The following is a 19,899-nucleotide window of genomic DNA, read 5'->3' on the forward strand; positions in this document are numbered from 1 at the left end:
ATCTTCCAGTATGACTGACTCAGATGAGAACACTGATGATGAAAATGATAACGACTCATGTTTACTAAGCACATTTTATGGGCCAGGTGGTGTTCAAAGCCTTTTGGGTCTGTATTAGTCCCCTGGGGCTGCTGTAAAAAAAAATTTATCCGGCTGAAAACAACGCAGATCTAGTCTCTTACGCTCTGTAGGTCAGAAGACTTGCTGGGCTGTAATCAGGGTGTTGGCAGGGTTGTGTGCCTTCTGGAAGTTCTAGGGGAGAAGCCATTTCCCAGCTTTTCCAGCTTCTAAAGACTTGCCCCTCTGTGGGACTTCCCTGGCGGTCTAGTGGTTAAGATCTTGCCTTCCAATGCAGGGGGGGTGCAGGTTTGATCTCTGCCTGGGAAAACAAGATTGCACATGCCTGGGGGCCAAAAACCCAAGACCCAAGACAGAAGCAATGTTGTAACAAACTCCACAAAGATGATCTGCATTCCTTGGTTCATGGCCCCTTCCTGATGTCACTCGAACCTCTGCCTCCACTGTTCCATCTGATTTCCTGCCTCTCCTACCTCCCTTAAAAAAAACTTATTTATTTTTGGCTGCACCGGGTCTTCATTGCTCTACGAGGGCTTTCTCTGGCTGCAGTGAGCAGGGGCTACTCTCTAGCTGCAGTACGCCGGCTTCTCACTGCGATGGCTTCTCTGGTTCCGGAGGGCGGGGTCTAGACACGTGGGCTTCAGCAGTTGCAGCTCTCCATGCCAGGACCCTTGACTCTAGTGGCTGGGCTCAGCAGTGCAGTGCACAGCCTTAGTTGCTCCACGTGCCGCGGAATCTTCCCGAACCAGGGACTGAGCCCATGTCGCCTGCCTTGACAGGCAGATTCTTATCTCCTTGCACCACCAGAGAGGTCCCTGCCTGTCTCTTATAAGGACTCTTACACTTACTCTGAGCCCACCCAGATCATCCAGGGTAATCTCCTCATCCGACGATCCTTAACATAATCAAAATCCCCACTGCAACATATTCACGGGTTCCGGGGATTAGGGCGTGGACATCTCTGGCGATGATGAGTACCTGGGTATTAGCATCTACTAACTACCTCACCCTGACTTTCGGAGGCAGCAGCAATTACCGTCATTGTCTGCATTTTACAGATGAAGAACTGAGACCCGGGGCCCTGCACAGCTTTCTTTTTTAATTGATTGGGGGATAGTTGCTTCACAAGTGCTGTGTTAGCTCTGCTGCACAGTGAAGTGAAAGCCATGTGTATTTACAATAACCAGGAAATAGAAGCAACCTAAATGTCCACTGAAATGGCAACCCACTCCAGTATTCTTGCCTGGAGAATCCCATGGACGGAAAAGCCTGGGAGGCTACAGTCCGCAGGGTCGCAAAGAGTCAGACACGACTGCGACTTCACTTCAAATGTCCACTGACAGATGAATGGATGAAGAAGATCTGATGCGTAAACGCAATGAATAACTTTCTTAACATCGTAAAGGTTCTGAGAGGCAAAGCTTGCAAACCAAGTTCAGGCCTTTCACAGCATTCCACATTCTGCCTTTGGGGATATCTCAGTGTATAGGCCAAAAATGATTAATTAAATTTGAATATTGGGAAGGGGGTTTGAAAGGAAAACTTGAGGTGAATGAATTAATGATATCGGTATAGATATCGGAGGGTATGGTGAAGCAGAGATATAAGCATGAAATTGTAGGTGGTAAAGAGTTTAGAAGAAGTGGTTCAATCTGTCTCTCCCCCATATTCACAAAGGGGATTATCTAGTTATTATCTAGCTTGTACACCCTCCATCATTTGCAGAGTACTTTCCAACATCTATGGCTCTTCTCATAAGGTCCTGTGGTGGCTTTTATTCTCCCTCACTTGATGACTGGGAAAACTGCACCCAAGCCAGACTGTGGGTTGACTCCAAGACCCCAGCAGCTCATGTTCCTACCAGCCAACAGTATGCTGACAGCGGCAGGATGCCAGCCCCAACCACCCCACGGCTCAGGACAAAGTGACCTCCAACGTGTTTGAACGTGCGGGTGCTTGAGGAATCATTTGGTCCTAACCTGAATGTTCCAGACGTTCAGCTATTAAGACTCACTTTATAGCCCATTCCTTGCCTTGAACCACCCCCAACCTATTTCCTATTAATATCCACGACTTGATCCAAGTAGACTCGTTAACCTTCCAGAATGGCAGTCCATATCAACTCCTCGAGTCCACACAAAAATCCTTTATGACACACATATCTGGTGTCCCATGCAAATGTCTGGTCTGAGTGGGGGCTGGGGGCGGAGCACCCAGGGGAAGAGAAGAGCAAGACCCTGAAGCATGAGCAAGCTCAGCTGGTTTATGCAAGAAACAGCAAAAAGACTAGTGTAGTCTGAAAAGATCAAAGGAGGGGAGGCGTGATAAGGAATGAGCTTTGAGGGGAGGGCTTGGACTCTGAATGTTATGATAAATGTGGTGAAGAATTCTGAATTAATGAATGCTGCTTATCCCCATTTTAATCCCTCCAGTGGCTTTCAGTTGCATTTTTAAAATAATTTATTTTATTTTGGCTGGGTCTTTGTTGCTGTGTGGGCTTTCTCTGGTTGCAGGGAGCAGGGTCTACTCTAGTTGTGGTGAGCAGGCTTCTCGTTGCAGTGGGTTCTCTTCTTGCGAAGCATGGTCTCCAGGGCACATGGCCGCAGCAGCTGCAACTCCCCAGCTCTCGAGCACAGGCTCAATAGTTGTGGAGCAGGAGCTTAGTTGCTCCGAGGCCTGTGATATCTTCCCGGACCAGGAATCGAACTTGTTTCTCTTTCATTGGCCAGCAGATTCTTTGTACCACTGAGTCAGCAGGGAAGCCCTCCAGTTGCATGTTTTAATTGAGGCATATGGGATCTACTTCCCTGACCAGGGATCAAACCTGGATCCTCCTCCACATTGGAAGTTTAGGTCTTAGCCAGTGCGCCACTAGAGAAGTCCCCAGCTTGCATTTAGAAAACAAGGAAGGCTTTGCAGGGTCCTCTCTATTCACCTCACCAAGCATTCATGGCCAAAGATATGAGTAGTATCTAGTGACACCACTATATCCCGCTGGCGTGATACAGTTCCAGCTCGTCTTGTTCCTTGAACGCATCTAGCTCTTTTCCACCTTAAGCCTTTTGTCACGTCCTGCTGTCTCTGCCTAGACGAGCCGCAGACACGCAGCCCGGCTCCGCTCATGTCTATTCATTGTCCCCTTCCTCCGGGTCTCAGTTTTCATGTCATTTTATCTGAAGGGACTTCCCGACCTCACAGTCAAAACGAACCCTGCCCTGGTTAGTCTTTATCACAGCCTCTGCTCTCCCACCCGACTGCTGTTCTTTATCATTGCATGTTCTCATTCCCCTGACCCTGAACCATCAAGCCAGACTTTCTGAAACTCAAGAGATGTTCAGGAGACTGAGAAGTTCTTCGGGAATGTGAAGGGGGTCTGCTACAGAGAAGAGCCTGTCTGGGGATTGCTCGCTTTCAGCCTCCCCTTTTCTTTGTCACTCCTCAAATCTGAGGGGAGTACAGAGGTGGAAAATGGGGCGGTGGGGGGGAATGGAATAAAGTTTGAATAGAGGAGTTAATGTTAAAGTCAGCAGGGGAATTCGATTCACCAGCCTTGTATACCAGACCGGGAGAGACTGGAGGCCGGTGTATCATCAAGGGGAACACAAGAAGTGTTTAGGGGAGAGGAGGTAAAACCCGGGCTGTGATCAGTAACGGTAGGGACAGAGAGAGCGGGGTGGACACAGGAGCTGTTCAAAAAGTAGAATCACCTGGGTTTGATGACTGACAGGATGTAGGGAGGAGATGGGAAGAGCAAAACTTTACTCTTGGGGGGAATAACTCAAGAGACTGGGAAGAATACTGACAGCCGTTGAACCTGCTCTCTGTCACTTACCATCTGTGGTCTTCGGATAAGTTATGCAACCTCCCAGATTCCAGTTTCCTTCTGCAAAATGGAGATGATCACCATGCTGGCTCCTCCGCTTGCTAGAAGGAGTAAAGTGGGTACAAAGCCTAGAACACCTAGCATACGAGAGGCACCCAGTAACCAGGAACCAGTAGCAGACAAGGCAATAGTAGCCTCAAAGGAAACCCAGCCTGCCAAGGCTAAGACCGGCAGTGTCGTTTCTGCTGAGAATGGCATATTTATATGTCATTGAGGAAATGGCATAGAGGCAACCAGAGCCAGCAAAAATTGTGATTGACGGGGATAGAAATGCTTGCTTATTGTTAAGGAACTTCTCATAGCCAGCCGAGGAGATGGGTGTGGGGCATGAGAACCTCGTGGCAGCAAGAATGTTGGGCATCTAGCCTGGAATACAGTAAGCGCTCAACAAATGCTTCATCTTTCCTTTCCATCACACGCTCCCCTCTATAACGACAGAATCTGTATATGTATATATCTGCCTGCAATGCGGGAGACCTGGGTTCGATCCCTGGGTCGGGAAGATCCCCTGGAGAAGGGAATGGCTACCCACTCCAGTATTCTTGCCTGAAGAATCCCATGGACGGAGGAGCCTGGTGGGATACAGTTTATGGGATCACAAAGAGTTGGGCATGACTGAATGACTAACACTTTCACTTTTCACTTTGTACGAATAAGCCATTTTTTCTTACTCCCTGGGGATAGAGAGAAAATAGCCTGCGTGACATCAAACCTGGGAGTTAGTGGAAGAGGAAGGAAACCCGTGGGAGCCAAATTTTTGTCTTCCTTCAATCCAGAAAGAAGAAGCCAGCCGAGATGAGTGGATGGCCCAGTTACCTGCTGGGGTGGATGGCCTTCCTCCTCTACTCCTATGAATCAACCGGAAGTGAGTATACTGGGAGGCAGTGGGGAGGGTTTGGGACCTGGGAAGGATGAATGAAGTAAAGAGGACTGGATCCAAGCAGGGAGAAGATAGCCTAGTAGAAATCTCAGACCGACGGGGGGTGTGGCCCCTGGCTCTGCCGCTTTCTCTCTGCGTGACCTTGGTCATGCCCTGTAATCTCTCTGAAGTCAGTCCTCAGCCTTGAAAGAGGAATAATGGCATTTACGTCATGGGACGATGTTGAAGCATAAAGGAAATAACAGACACAAGCATCTTTCATAGATTCAGCACAGGGTAGTGAGGTCGCTCAGTCGTGTCCGACTCTCTGTGACCCCATGGACTGTAGCCCACCAGGCTCCTCCATCCATGGGATTTCCCAGGCAAGAATGCTGGAGTGGGTTGCCATTTCCTTCCTCAGGGGATCTTCCCGATCCAGTGATCAAACCTGGGCCTCCCTCATTGCAGGCAGACTCATTACCATCTGAGCCACCAGGGGAATCAGCGCATGGTAAGGGGGATATAAATATTTTAATATAAAGGGGGGGGCTCTACAATTCCAGTACACTGAAAGCTCAGAATCCCTTACTTGAACATTCCCTTTATACTCATTAAAAAAAAAAAATTGTAGGGCTTCCTTTTTGGCTCAGTGGTAAAGAACCTGCCTGCCAATGCAGGAGACACAGGTTCAACTCCTGGTCCAGGAAGACCCCACACGCACATGTCTATAGATTAATTTATTCAATACACATTTTTATATTTATTTGGCTGTAACAGATCTTAGTCACAGCACTCGGGATCTTTCAGTTATAGCAAGTGAACACTTAATTGCAGCCTGTGGGCTCTAGTTTCCCAGCAGGGATCGAACCCTGGACCCCTTGCACTGGGAGCGTGGAATCTTAGCCACTGGACCACCGGGGAAGTCCTTTCTTTACATGTATGTTGAGTGACTCCGAAGTGCCTGGATTTGTGCTTTGGTCCAGAAATATAACAGCAAACAAAACTCATACCCTACACTCAGAGTGTTTACGATGAATGGAAGTGAGAGAGACAGAAACTGATAATATTATCTTAAAAACTGGTGAGTATGGCACTGCTCTATTTAAGATTCTTCACCCACAGGGACCTACTGCAAAGCACAGGGAACTCGGCCCAATGTCATGTGGGTGGCCTGGAGGGGAGGGGAGGGGAGTTTGGGGGAGAATGGATACATGTATATGTATGTCTGAGTTCCTTTGCTGTCCACCTGAATCTCCCACAACATTGTTAGTTGGATATAACAATATAAAATAGAAAGTTTTTTAAAAATGGTAAGTACATTTACAAAGATTGGCCCAGAGTATTATAAGAGCAAGCAAGCGTATTAATCCAGGCTGAACCAGGTCTTGATGAATGAGTAGCAGAGAGCAAAGTCGTTCTGGGCAGGATGAAGGATGAGCAAAACTCCAAAGACAAAGAACATGGAGGAAGGTCAAGGGAATGTTAATCGCAGAGTGAGAACAGAGAGGTCAGCAAGTCTCGGATTATGGAGGGTTTTAACCCAGTTAAGAAGATTAGACCATCTGCTGGACTACTTTACAGATGGCTAATAGTATCTATTAGTGTTGATTTTTGCTAACAGCTCCCAAGAATAAACTTAATTCTATGTACACGGGGTACCAGCCTGCCCTCCCCACCACCACCAGCATCCTGTATACTCAGGGGTGTTCCTGGGTGAGAACAATCATTGAAGATGATGACAATTAACTTTGGTTGAGTAGTTTCTGCCTGCCATGCAGGAGATGCGAGTTCAATCCCTGGGTGGGGAATATCCCCTGGAGAAGGGAATGACAACCCGCTCCAGTATTCTTGCCTGGAGAATCCCATGGACAGAGGAGCCTGCTGGGCTACAGTGCATGGGGTCGCAAAGAGTCGGACAAGACTTAGCAAGAAACAACAATATCCTTACCATGGTCCGGTGGTTAAGAATCAGCCTACCGGTGCAGGGGACACCGGTTCGATTCCTAGTCCAGGAAGATTCCACATGCCAGGGAACAACTAAGCCCGTTTACACCACAACAACTGAAGCCCTCTCACCCTAGAGCCCCTGCTCTGCAACAAGAGAAGCCACCATGATGAGAAGCCCGTCACCACAACTAGAGAGTGGCCCCCACTCGCCACAGCTAGAGAAAGTCCACGCATAGCAATAAACACACAGCATAGACAATGATGCATTTTAAGAAGATGTTTAGCAGTATCCTGGGCTTCTACCCAGTAGATACCAGTAGCACAGCTGCCAGTTCCTCCATCTCCCTCTTGTAACAACCAGAAATGTCTCCAAACATTGTCTGATGTCCCCTGGAGTGGAGGAGGTCATAATTGCCCCTTCTCCATTGAGAGTCACCATTCTATGCCCAGCTGGCAGACAGAGAAACAAAGAAGTGTGGAGGGTTGATTGGAAACTTTTTTTGTTGAGCCAGGAAATGATAACATCACTTTAATCCACATTTTATGAGTCATAACTTAGCCCATGGCCCCAGCTAACTGTAAGAGAAGCTGCAGACCCTTCTCCAGCAGTTTGGTGATTAAGACTTCGCCTTCCAGTGCTGGGGGTATAGGTTTGATCCCTGATCGGGGTGCTAAGATCCCACATGCTTTTCAGCCACAAAACCAAAACATAAAACAGCAATACAATACAAATTCAATAAAGACTTTAAAAAACATGGGCCACATCAAAACATCTTTAAAGAGAGAGAGACAGCAAAATGGATTCCAGCTATGAGCTCAGAAAGAGAAGGAAGCTGGGTTTGGTGAATATATGGAAGCTTTGCCTCACCATCTTTGTAACATGAGCTAACACACAAGCACACACATGCAGGAAGACAGACACACGTGCATGTACATATGTGTGTGCACACACATAACCTATCAGAGCATCTCACTCATAGTGACCCATCGGAGCATCTCACTCATAGTGACCCATCGGAGCATCCCACTCATAGTGACCCATCGGAGCATCCCACTCATAGTGACCCATCGGAGCATCCCACTCATAGTGACCCATCGGAGCATCCCACTCATAGTGACCCATCGGAGCATCCCACTCATAGTGACCCATCCGAGCATCCCACTCATAGTGACCCATCGGAGCATCTCACTCATAGTGACCCATCAGAGCATCTCACTCATAGTGACCCATCATTATATCTTTGAGGAAGGGAAAGAGGAATGTGGAGGAGACAGCATAATGAGAGCAAGGGCCATTCTGATCCTGCTGAAAAAAAAAATCCAAGTTCTCATTTTAATCATTGTTGTTCAGTTGCTAAGTTGTGTCCGACTCTTTGTGACCTCATGGACTGTAGCCTGCCAGGGTCCTCTGTCCATGGGATTTCCCAAACAAGAATACTAGAGTGGGTTGCCATTTCCTTCTCTAGGGAATCTTACCAGAGCAGCGGTTGAAGCCACGTCCCCTGCATTAGCAGGTGGATTCCTTACCACTGAGCCACCAGGGAAGCCCACTGTCATTCTGCTGCTGCTAAGTCGCTTCAGTCGTGTCCGACTCTGTGTGACCCCATAGACGGCAGCCCACCAGGCTCCCCCGTCCCAGGGATTCTCCAGGCAAGAACACTGGAGTGGGTTGCCATTTCCTTCTCCAATGCATGAGAGTGAAAAGTGAAAGTGAAGTCACTCAGTCGTATCCAACTGTTCGCGACCCCATGGACTGCAGCCTACCAGGCTCCCCTGTCCATGGGATTTTCCAGGCAAGAGTACTGGAGTGGGGTGCCACTGCCTTCTCCAGTCACTCTACTAGTCCTGCTCAAAAAAAAAAAAAAGGTATTAACTTTAAATCACCCCTTGTATGGGTCCTCATTTCCTTCTCTATGAAACGAAGAATTGAGTTAGCCTAGCATTTCATTTTTCTAAGGTGTTTTTTTTTTTTGGATGTGGATCATTTTAAAGTCTTTATTGAATTTGTTACAATATTATTTCTGCTTTATGTTTCTTTTTTCTTTTTTTTGGCCTCGAGGCATGTGGGCTCTTAACTTCCCGACCAGGGATCGAACCTGCACCCCCCATGTTAGAAGGCAAAGTCTTAACCATTGGACCACCAGGGAAGTCCCAGAACAGCATTTCTTAAAATGTGTTTCAGGGACTACTCATCGCCAGCACTACTGAGCAATGGGGAAAAAAATTAAAAGGACAACTCGATATACTCTGTTTCACTCTTGTTAATTCAATCCTCATTTGCATATGGACTTTTGTGATGAACCCCATCACTGAAGAAACCTGTTTAACACTATTTCACATGGTGTTTCCCAAATTTATTTTATTCTGTCAGTTATTTTTTGAGCATCTGCTATGATCAAGTCCCTCGTCTAGGTTCTGAGGATACCTGGTGTAAAAGATAAAGTCGCCGTCTTGGTACAGAAGGATAGAAAGGTCAAGAGTGGTGCTTCCTAAACTACTCATTCAAGTTCACCCCCTCCATACCCGCAACCACCTGCATGCTGTCTAAAGTATTCTGTACTCAACATTTTTCTTTCAACGTGCTTACTCTTCCTGAATACATTTATTTTAAACAAATTGCTAGCATCAGCCCTGTAATCTATAAAAGCACTGCTACTTGACATAAATAGGAAGTACCAATAAAAATAAATACTATGAGAGCAAAAGCCTATTATTAAATTCTACCAGATACTATTGTCCTAATAGGGTTTTGAGCCCGAGTCCTGCTCTCTCTCTCTTTTTTTTTTTTTTGTTAAAAAGGGAGATTATTAAGTATTAGAGATATGGTAGCAAAATACTAGCATTAAATTGAAGCTTTTTATTTTATGTCATCAGGATGGAAAAAGCATTGGAAAACAAAATGGTTTTTTAGTCTGAGATTCAAAATTATTTCATGTGTGTCTTTTCATGACCTGATGGAATCTTGTAATTTACCAAATTTTTTTTTCAAAGATTTTTTGACTCGGACCATTTTTTAAAAAGTCTTTATTAAATATGTTACAATATTGACTCAGCCTATATATATATAGGCTGCCAGGCATGAGAGATCTTAGCTCCTCAACCAAGGATCGAACCCCCACGCCAGTGAACCCACATCCCCTGCACTGGAACATGAAGTCTTACCTACTGGACCCCCAGGGAACCCCCTCACCAAAAGTGTCTTGTGTGACATGTGTGGTAGCCATGCTGGTTTGGAGACATATCTTGGTTGCCTTCATTGTTGATGAAACTCATCCCTACTACTCTGGGTCCAAACATAAGCTGGAAATGTTCTTGTATGTCATTAGGAAATTAGATGCAAAGGCTGTACCTGCAGACTTCAGGCCATCATATGAAGCAGACAGAGTATCATCCTTGGCTCCTTCTTTGGGACTAATCCCCTACTTTGTCCATCTGTCCTTCAGATAAGAAAGATTCATGCATCTTTCCCTTCACCTACAAGGGTTCTACTTACTTCTCCTGCACCAGAGCCAACAGCTTATCCCCTTGGTGTGCGACCAGAGCCGTTTACGACGGACGGTGGAGACACTGCTTGACGGAAGGTGAGTGGCGCCATGCCCTCCTGTCGGCAGGTGCCTTCAGCGGATGGACTACAAAAGAGCATGCGCGGGCGTGGACAATGTGATCCTGTTTCTGGCAGACCAAACACCGAGTGTTAATAATGGGTAATAATGCTAAGGATCATGGAGTGAGGAGCTTCCCGGTGGTCTAGTGGTTAGGACTCGGCACTTTCACTGCCGAGGGCCCAGGTTCAATCCTTGGTCAGGAAACTAAGATTCCACAAGCCACATGACATGGCCAAAAAAAAAAAGAAAAGATAATGGTGTTAAAAATAGTGCTTTCCAAGACATGGAAGCAAAGTAAATGTCCATCGAGAGATGAATCGATAAAGATGATGTGAGATATACACACGCGTGCATGCACACACACACACACACATGCACACACGATGGAATATTACTCCGTCGTTAAAAGGAATGAAATAATGCCATTTGCAGCAACGTGGATGGACCTAGAGATTATCACACTAAGTAAATCGGAGAAAGACAAGTATCTCATGGTGTCATTTATAAGTGGCATCTAGAAAATGATACAAATGGACTTATTTATAAAATAGAAACGACCCACAGACACAGAAAACAAACATGCAGTTACTAGCAGGGAAACACTGCAAATATTGCAATAACGTGAGTCATATGAATTTTTTTTTGCTTTCCCAGGACATTTAAACGATATGTCACACCGTACTGCAGTCTAAATGTGCAATGGCATTATATGTCTTTAAAAAAAATTACATACCCTTAATTTAAAAACTATCTCATTGCTCAAAAATGCTAACCATCCTCTGAATCTTCAGTGAGTTGCAATCTTTTTGCTGGTGGAGCAAAAGATGTTACCTTGATGTTGATGGTTGCTGGCTGATCAGGGTAGTGGGTGCTGAAGGTTGGGGTGACTGGCAATTTCTTAAGACAACAAAGAGGTTTGCGGTATCTATGGACTCGTCCTTTCATGAACAATTTCTCTGTAGCCTGCAGTGCTGTTTGATAGCATTTTACCTACAGTAGAACGTCTTTCAAAAGTGGAGTCAGTCCTCTCAAACCCTGCTGATGCTTTATCAACTAACTTCATATAGTATTCCATATCTTTTGTTGTGTCAACACTCTTCACAGCATCTTCACCAGGAGTAGTTTTCATCTCAGGAAAACACTTTCTCTTCTTGCCTGTTAGAAGCAACTTCTTATCCATAGGTTATGTATTTCATGGTGCCTCAAAATAATTACATTCACCACATCAAAGATCATTAATTGGGTTTCCCTGGTGGCTCAGTGGTAAAGAATCCGCCTGCTAATGCAGGAGACATGGGTTTGATCCCTGGTACTGGAAGATCCCACATGCCTCAGAGCAACTAAGCCTATGTAATAAAAAGAAAAAAAAGAAATCACTGATCCACCATAACAAATACAATAATAATTTCAAAGTGTGGCATATTGGGAGAATTACCAAAATGTAACACAGAGACACATAGTGAGCCAACGCTATTGGGAAAATGGCACCAACAGACTTGTTCAAGGCAGGGTTGCCACACACCTTCAACCTGTGAAAAATGCAATCTCTGCGGAGCACAATAAAGCAAAGTGACTAAAAACAAGCTGAGCCTGCACTGCCTCTGGGGCAAAGTCCTCTGCAGTGCAAACAAATCAGGATCAACCGGTTGAAACTGAATTAGAAACTTACAAGTTAATTCTGGAAAAGAGGTCCCCAGGGTCTTCCCTGGTGGTCCAGCGATTAGGACTCCGCTCTTCCAATGCAGGGGGCACAGGTTCGATCCCTGGTTGGGGAACTAAGATCTTGTGAGTCTTGCAGCCAAAAGTGAATGACCAGCGCCAGGTCGCAGCACTCACGGACTTCCTTCTGCGCAGATTACCCACGCTGTGTCTTTCCCTTCATCTACCGGGGAAAGCCCCATAATGGCTGCATCACGGATGGCAGTTTATTCGGAAGGCAGTGGTGCTCAGTGACTTCCAGCTTTGATGAGAAGCAGCAGTGGAAATACTGCGAAACCAACGGTAAGGCGCTGCCGCAAGGAGGGTGCGTTTGGTGGGGGAGGGGAGGCGGCCAGCAATGATTCTGGCGAGGCCATGGGCTCCGGGCAGTGGGCACGCGCGCTCCGTCGCTCAGGCGTGTCCGACTCCTTGTCACCTCGTGAGCTGTGGCCCGCCTGGCTCCTCTGTCCATGGGATCCTCCAGGCAAGAATGCTGGAGCGGGTTGCCATTTCCTCCTCTAGGGGATCTTCCCGACCCAGGGATCCCTGCAGGGTCTCCTGCCTTACAAGTCCCCAAGGCCAGCGTGAAAAACCACTTGTGCTGAGGACCAAATCCATGGGCTGTAGTTCTGAGACTGGTTTTCAAGGATTTCTATTTCTAGAATCGACAATGATGAGATTCACCCAATGCCACACCCAAACTGCATTTCAAAGCGCCTTAGGGTTTGCTCTTACTTCTAGGCCTACTCTTAACTGAATAACAACCTCCATTCATTCTAGTGCCTTCTCTGTGTTAGACCCTGATCCAGAAGCTCTCAATACAATAACCCACTGAATCTTCCCATGGAAGCTGTACCAGATGCTACTTTTTCCCACTATTCAGTAAATGGTCCCAATAAAACGATGGCCCAAGGTGATGTCAGAGTTAAAATTTGAATTCAAGTCCCTTTGACTCCAAAGCCTGTGCCTTTTTACCTTCTCACGAAGCACTGTTCCCTCTAGAGATGAAAATGCATACAAGGAAGGTACCTATCTACGAGTACACTTATTCCTACATAAGATTCTGGATGTGTGTGCTAAGTGGCTTCAGTCCTGCCTGACTCTTTGCAACCCTATGGACTGTGGCCCTCCAGGCTCCTCTGCCCATGGGATTCTCCAGGCAAGAACACTGGAGTGGGTTGCCATGCCCTCCTCCAAGGGATCTTCCCGACCCAGGGATTGAATTCGAATCCCTTATGTCTCCTGCATTGGGAGGCGGCTTTTTTTTCTTCTTCTTCTTTTTTTTCAACCACTAGCGCCACCTGGGAACATAAGGTTCTAATTATGTTCATTTCCATCATTATTTTCAGAGTACGGGGGAAACTCTTTCAGCAAGCCCTGCATCTTCCCTGCCACCTACAGAAATAATGTGATCTCTGAATGCCTTGAGGATGAAAACAACAAGCTCTGGTGTCCAACCACGGAGAACATGGATAAGGACGGGAAGTGGAGTCTTTGCGCAGACACCAGTACTATGGGGAAGGGGGCTGGGCGGGCACGGCGGGGGGGTGAGCCCTTCATTCATTCACTCACCAAACGCCTATCCCAGCCCTACTGTGTGCCGGACCCTCAGAGATCTGATGAACAAATGACATAAAGAATGCCATAATGTGACAGGCAAAAATGTGGTCTCCTTAAGATCCAAGTGAAAGGGGCCAGTATAAAATTTGCGAAATATTAAATACCCAACACTCAAATGACGAGTATGCTATATGATAAGGTTTTGAAAAATCTATTACTAATGGAGCTGGAAAGATAGTGAAGCCAATTCAAAGGACTTACAAGAAGCATCCATGGATGCTCAAGTCCTTTATATCAAATGGTGTAGAAGAGTTGAAAGTGAAAGCCCCTCAGTCGTGTCCGACTCTTTGCGACCCCATGGACTGTAGCCTGCCAGGCTCCTCTGTCCATAGAATTCTCCAGGCAAGATACTGGAGTGGGTAGCTTATCCTTTCTCCAGGTCATCTTCCCAACCTCAGTATTTGTGGGTTCTGGAGCCACAGATTCACCAACTAGATATTGCATTCCTCAAGTGGAATATTTGAATCCTCAGAGAACCTGTGACTACTGAGGGTCGATTGTACATAGTCAGTGAAGAAAAGAATGCCAAGCTGAAGCAAGATTGCTAAATTAGATACAAGATCCATTAACATCTAAAACCAATCAAACCTTTGGGTTTATCTTGTCTACCAGATAGAGATGACTGGGCTCTCTCTTGAACAAGTTGGGCTTCCCAGGTGGTGCAGTGGTAAAAAAAAATCTGCCTGCCAATGCAGGGGCCCAGGGGACTCAGATTCCATTCCTGGGACAGGAAGGTCCCCTGGAAGAGGAAATGGCAACCCACTCCAGTATTCTTGCCTGGAGAATCCCATGGACAGAAGAGCCTGGCGGGCTACAGTCTATGGGGTTACAAAAGAGTCCGACACAGCTTAGCAACTGAACAACAACACATCACCCCTTCGGCAGGAGCTTAAGTAAGGATGAAGCCTTCACTGTAGCATAAAGACACGGGAGTAACCACCGTCTTATCTCCATTTCCTCCCTAGGAATTTCCTCATTGGTTCCTGGCTTCCCTTGCCACTTCCCGTTCAACTACAAAAACAAGAATTATTTTAACTGCACCAATAAAGGATCAAAGGAGAACCTTTTATGGTGCGCAACCTCTTACAATTATGACCGGGACCGTACTTGGGTGTACTGCTGAGGCAAAGGTGAGCTCTTGTCCTTCCAGCGTGATTTGCTGAGTTTTCCAGCAAGACAAGTTCTATTTCTCAGAGAAAAGGTGAACTTAGCGGGGGTGGGGGAGGCTGGGACAACTTCCCAAAGTAGAAGACAAGAAGAAATCGGGATGTCTCTGAAAAGCAGAGGAGCAGGGTGAGGAGGCAAGCGAATGATTTCAGAACCAGAAAGGTGTCATTCCAAATTTTAGGTCTGGGAGGATTTGGGTGTGAAAACTTCAGAAAGTGGAATTTCTTGAGTTGAGACTTTAAATGAAGGGACAAACTTGAAAGGAGATAACCAAGACCTCTCTGGTCCCCCTGATGACTCAGCAGTAAAGAATCCCCCAGCCAATGCAGGAGACACAGGTTCAATCCCTGGGTTGGGAAGATCCTGTGGAGAAGGAAATGGCAACCCACTCCAGTATGCTTGCCTGGGAAATCTCATGGACAGAGGAGCCTGGTGGACTATGCTCCATGGGGTTGCAAAGAGTCAGATATGACTTTGTGACTGAGTACACACACACACACACACACACACACACACACACGTCTCCAGAAACCTTGTTGTTGGTCCCTTACCTGCTTCACTGAGTAGCTAACCAAGGAAAAGTTTGGGTTCACCTCTCACCCTCTCCCCAACCTCAGCCCCATACATCATCAACTGTCTCCACAGGACAAACCTCATCCTTCCTTTTTCCTATTCTTTTCCTTCCAGCTTCCATATTCTAAAGCCTATAACAATTCTCTCTGGACCTCCTGCACTGACCTTGTCACACTGTAATTCTGGAATTTGAAAGTAAACAGAAGCCATCTCATCAGATATGTGACCATCCTGGTGATTCCAGCAGTATTTATCCTTGTGATTGCATGTGGATTATAGAATCGAAATCAGTGACTCTTCCTGAAATTTAGTTTGATGGTGCAAATTATCTTCCGTGTTCAGAGGAAAGGCGAAGAAGTCGGTTTGGGACTCTACCATCTTAACAGTTGTTGATATTGTTGTTTAGTCGCTAAGTCGTGTCTGACTCTTTGCGACCCCATGAACTGTAGCCTGCCAGGTTCCTCTGTCCATGGGATTTCCCAGCAAGAATACTGAAGTGGGTTGCCATTTCCTTCTCCAGGGGATCTTCCCAACCCAGGGATGGAACCTATGTCTCCTGCACTGGCTGGTGGGTTCTTTGCCACTACACCACCTGAGAAGTCCCCAACTTAACAGGGTGAATACTAAAAAAGGAAAAAAAAAAAAAACCACCCACAGTGGTCCCAAATCTGTGGCTAAGTCTAAGAGCATCTTTAGTCTCCAGCCTCAAATTTGTAACCATCAGAGAAAAACGATCTTGGGACTCCCCTGGCGGTCCACTGGTTAGAACTCCATGCTTCCACTACAGGGGCACAGGTTAGATCCCTGCTCGGGGAACTAAGATCCCCACATGCCATGCCACAACCAACCAAAAACAAGCAAACAAATAAACAAACAAAAAGAGCAGAACCATCTTCTTGCAAGTCCTGCTCCTACCAAACATATTACAGCATAGGTGAGGTTGAGGTGCTTATTATTCACTGACTTGATCCCATGAGCCAGGTGAGGTGCAGGGGGTATCTAACTGCTCTTGGCTCAGCTGCGTCACCTTATTCCCAACTGAACCTTAAAAATCAACATGAAGTCACTGTTTAACTCACGTTACATTTGAGTCAGTGTGTACCTGTTGCCTGAACACTGGCTTTTGATTTTATTTTCAAGGGAAGGAGACACGTCTCCAGTGGAAGGTTGACATATTAAGTCTGGAACCTGCTTCACCTTTTTCATCGAATCTTTCAAGCTTAGATAATCGCCTTTAGAAAGAACCTGTTCACCGTCTTGCTTCATCACTTGGTCCTTTGTGAAGAACAGAGGGAAAATGTGGTCTAACCACCAAAAGGGAGCCCCACATTAACTCTGGGGCTGGCTTTTCCACTTCCTAGAATGGCAGATACGGTGAGGGATCCAAAAGGGTGAGGAAGGAAACACTGGTGAGTCATATGGTGCAAAGATCAGATTCTCAGCCCAGGGACTCTAGGAAATGATTGCAGCCTGCTGTCTCTTTCTGGGAAGTTACTGACTTGGGTGGAACATTTGTAGGTACTTATTAAATCATTAATAAATAAATTAGTACATCAATGGAGGGTAGAAAATTCATTGCAAGATGGCCTCGATTATTCTTCCCTTACGGTGCCCGTGACAGACATCAACAATCGATTGCAGAATCTGTTTCCTGCGAACCCAGATGCAACGTCATGTTGTTGGTGTTCTTCTCTTCCTCTCCATCCTCTCCTTCCTTCTCCTCTTCCCTCTCCTCCTCCTCTTCTCCCTCCCTGTCCTCCTCCTCCTCCTTCATAAAATCCCTCTCAGTGGACTTCCCTGGTGGTGCAGTGGATAAGTAGCAGCTTGCCCATGCAGGGGACATGGGTTGGATCCCTGGTCCGGGAAGACCCCAGATGCCACAGAGCAACTACACCCCTTTGCCATAACTACTGAAGCCAGAGCTCCAGAGCCCGTGCTCTGCAACAAGAGAAGCCCCTGCAGTGAGAAGCCTGTGCACTGCGATGAAGAGTAGCCCCGGCTTGCCACAACTGGAGAAAGGCCACACACAGCAACAAAGACCTGTCACCGTCAAAAATAAATATTCAAAAACAAAACAGAAAAACCCTCTGAGCAACTATGACCATTGTCCCTCACCACAGCCAGACATTAGCAGTAGATTTCAGCCGTTCAGCCTCATTCACTGCCAGTCTGATCGTTAACATTCACATGATGTCGCATTGATGTGAGAGACGCCTGAAAACTGAATGGTCGGTCTTTTTCACTTTAGTTTAACAGCCAGAGCCCAGATCCTCACTCAATCATGTAAAAACACTCTAGTAAGCGTAATCGCCCTGTTCCCAGATCCCACATCTCTGTCCCTTGTTTTGCGCTTTCCCACATCCCATTTTCTACCTCTGCCCCCCCACCTCCTCACCCACTACACTCAAACTGCTACTCTGTTCCTTGAACTCAGCAAGCTCACTCCAGCCTCTGTCTTGCTGGTGCTGGAGTTCTCTTCCCCTCTTGAGCTTCTGTAGCTCTCCTCCTCACCTTGTTCAGTCTCTGCTAAAATGTCCCGTGATGGAGAGGGACGTGTATCACCAGACCTACAAAAGACTTGGCGCCCACCTCTGGGGAGTGCTGTCTGCAGGCAGCCTTCAGCGGTCAAACCAGAATCAGGGATGTCCTCAGCTTTAGAGAGACCTCCCTTGCCCAAGCTCACGCCCTCCCCAGGACAGTCCATATCCAAGAATTGACCATGGGCAGATTTAAAGACCCAGCTGTTTCAACCCAAATAAGACAACTTGGAAGAGCTGGGTCAAGAGCGCCTGTGGACTCCGCTGAGATTGTTGACCTTGCACCATTGTTCAGCTTCTCCCTCTGCTCAATCCTAGTTCCTTCGCAAGTATCGATCCCAAGGATACAGCTTGATAAGCCTCCTTCGTGCTCTCCTCCACTCTCAGACAAGGGAGAAACCCTGGGAACCCAACTGGAGACAGCTCGTCTCTAAGTGCCCTTTCTGACCTTTTCAGTAAATTAAGCCACCCTTGTGCCTTCCCTCCAATTCTCTTGGTATAACCACGCCACTTCCTCAAAGTATTCATCCCAGTCTGAACTTCTCTTAAATGATCATTTTTGTCTTCTTCCCGCACATCAGACCATAAGCTCCAAGAAAGTAAAGACTTTAAACTATCTCCAGGACCTAGAATAATCCCAGGCTCATAGTGCAAACATGCACTGTCCACTGGGGCTTCCCTGGAAGCTCAGCTGGTGAAGAATCCACCTTCCATGCAGCAGACCCTGGTTTGACTCCTGGGTCGGCAAGATCCCCTGGAGAAGGGATAGGCTACCCACTCCAATATTCTTGCCTGGAGAATCCCATGGGTGGAGGAGCCTGGCGGGCTACCATCCATAGGGTTGTGAAGAGTCAGACTTGACTGAAGTGACTTAGCACAGCCACATGGAGCTATTGAAATTTAACAAGTAATTCATAAAACCAATAATGTGTTAATAAAATGTTATTAACTTACTGAAATTAAAATGATGCCCAGATTCTCACCTCACCACATCTAATACTCAGTAGTGACACATAGCTGGTGGCTACCATATTGGATGGTGCAGCAATTCAAGAGTATTTCCATTATCACCAGGAGATCCCATTGGCTTGTGGGGCTCTACACTACAAGCTTCTTGAGGTCAAGTAACTTATCCTTGCTCTATTTCTATCACTTGGAACAGTGCCAAGTGATATCGGGGACTCAGCAAGTAGTATGTTTGAGCAGGTGCAGGAATGATTGGATGGGTGAGTTGATGAGTGTAGAGATGGGCTGTGATGGGTAAGACAGGAGGTTTAAGTCATCTGTTAAATGGGTTGTGGACTATGTCACTTCTCTGCTCCGAACCCTCCAAGGTCCTCAAAATAGCCTCTGAGAATGCATACTTGCACGAGTTGACTCCTGATCCACTCAGACCCCAAACCATCTACCCCTCTCCAGCCACCCTGGTCTCCTTGCAATTCCTGCAGAACTCCAGGTGCAATTCCTGCCTCAGGGCCTTTGTATTTGCACTCTGTCAAGTCTGAATTGCCCTTTCCCAGACATGCCCCCAGGGCTCCATAAACTCCCCAATGTGTGTACATAGAATGCAACCCCTCCCCACCTCCAGAAGCTTCTCATCCTTCAACCCATTTCTGCTCCTTTTGCTCCACATCTCATCACCTTCTAACATTCGCGATATGATTATATTTACTCAATTACTTTGTTCTGTGTCTATCTCCTCACATTATAATGGAAGCTTCTTGAGTCTAGAGTTCGGGGCTATTTTATTCACTGCTATAGCCTCATATTTCCTCATGCTTGGAAAAATGTCTGGCACATAGCAGGCACTTCAGACGCTGCTGCTGAATAACTTAAAGGTGGAAGGGGGACGGAAGGAAAGGAAGAAAAGGAAAGGAAGGAACGAAGAAAATTAAAGAGAAAAACATAAAATAGTCGGGATAGTGAAGAATG

The 19,899-nt window shown here is 46.6% G+C and overlaps 1 protein-coding gene and 1 non-coding gene across 2 annotated transcripts; both read left to right on the forward strand.

Annotated features, from left to right (window-relative positions):
• On the forward strand, positions 4,757-16,994 carry ELSPBP1 (epididymal sperm binding protein 1). Its single transcript, XM_005692673.3, has 6 exons — positions 4,757-4,826; positions 10,211-10,348; positions 12,227-12,373; positions 13,420-13,578; positions 14,656-14,820; positions 16,571-16,994. Exons 1-5 carry the CDS (start codon positions 4,757-4,759, stop codon positions 14,811-14,813), a joined length of 672 nt encoding a protein of 223 aa, XP_005692730.1. The 3' UTR covers positions 14,814-14,820; positions 16,571-16,994.
• TRNAE-UUC lies at positions 10,504-10,576 on the forward strand. Its single transcript has one exon. It is a non-coding gene; the product is annotated as a tRNA-Glu (tRNA).

The sequence above is a fragment of the Capra hircus genome, chromosome 18 (assembly GCF_001704415.2).
Source record: "Capra hircus breed San Clemente chromosome 18, ASM170441v1, whole genome shotgun sequence".
Lineage (NCBI taxonomy): Eukaryota > Metazoa > Chordata > Mammalia > Artiodactyla > Bovidae > Capra > Capra hircus.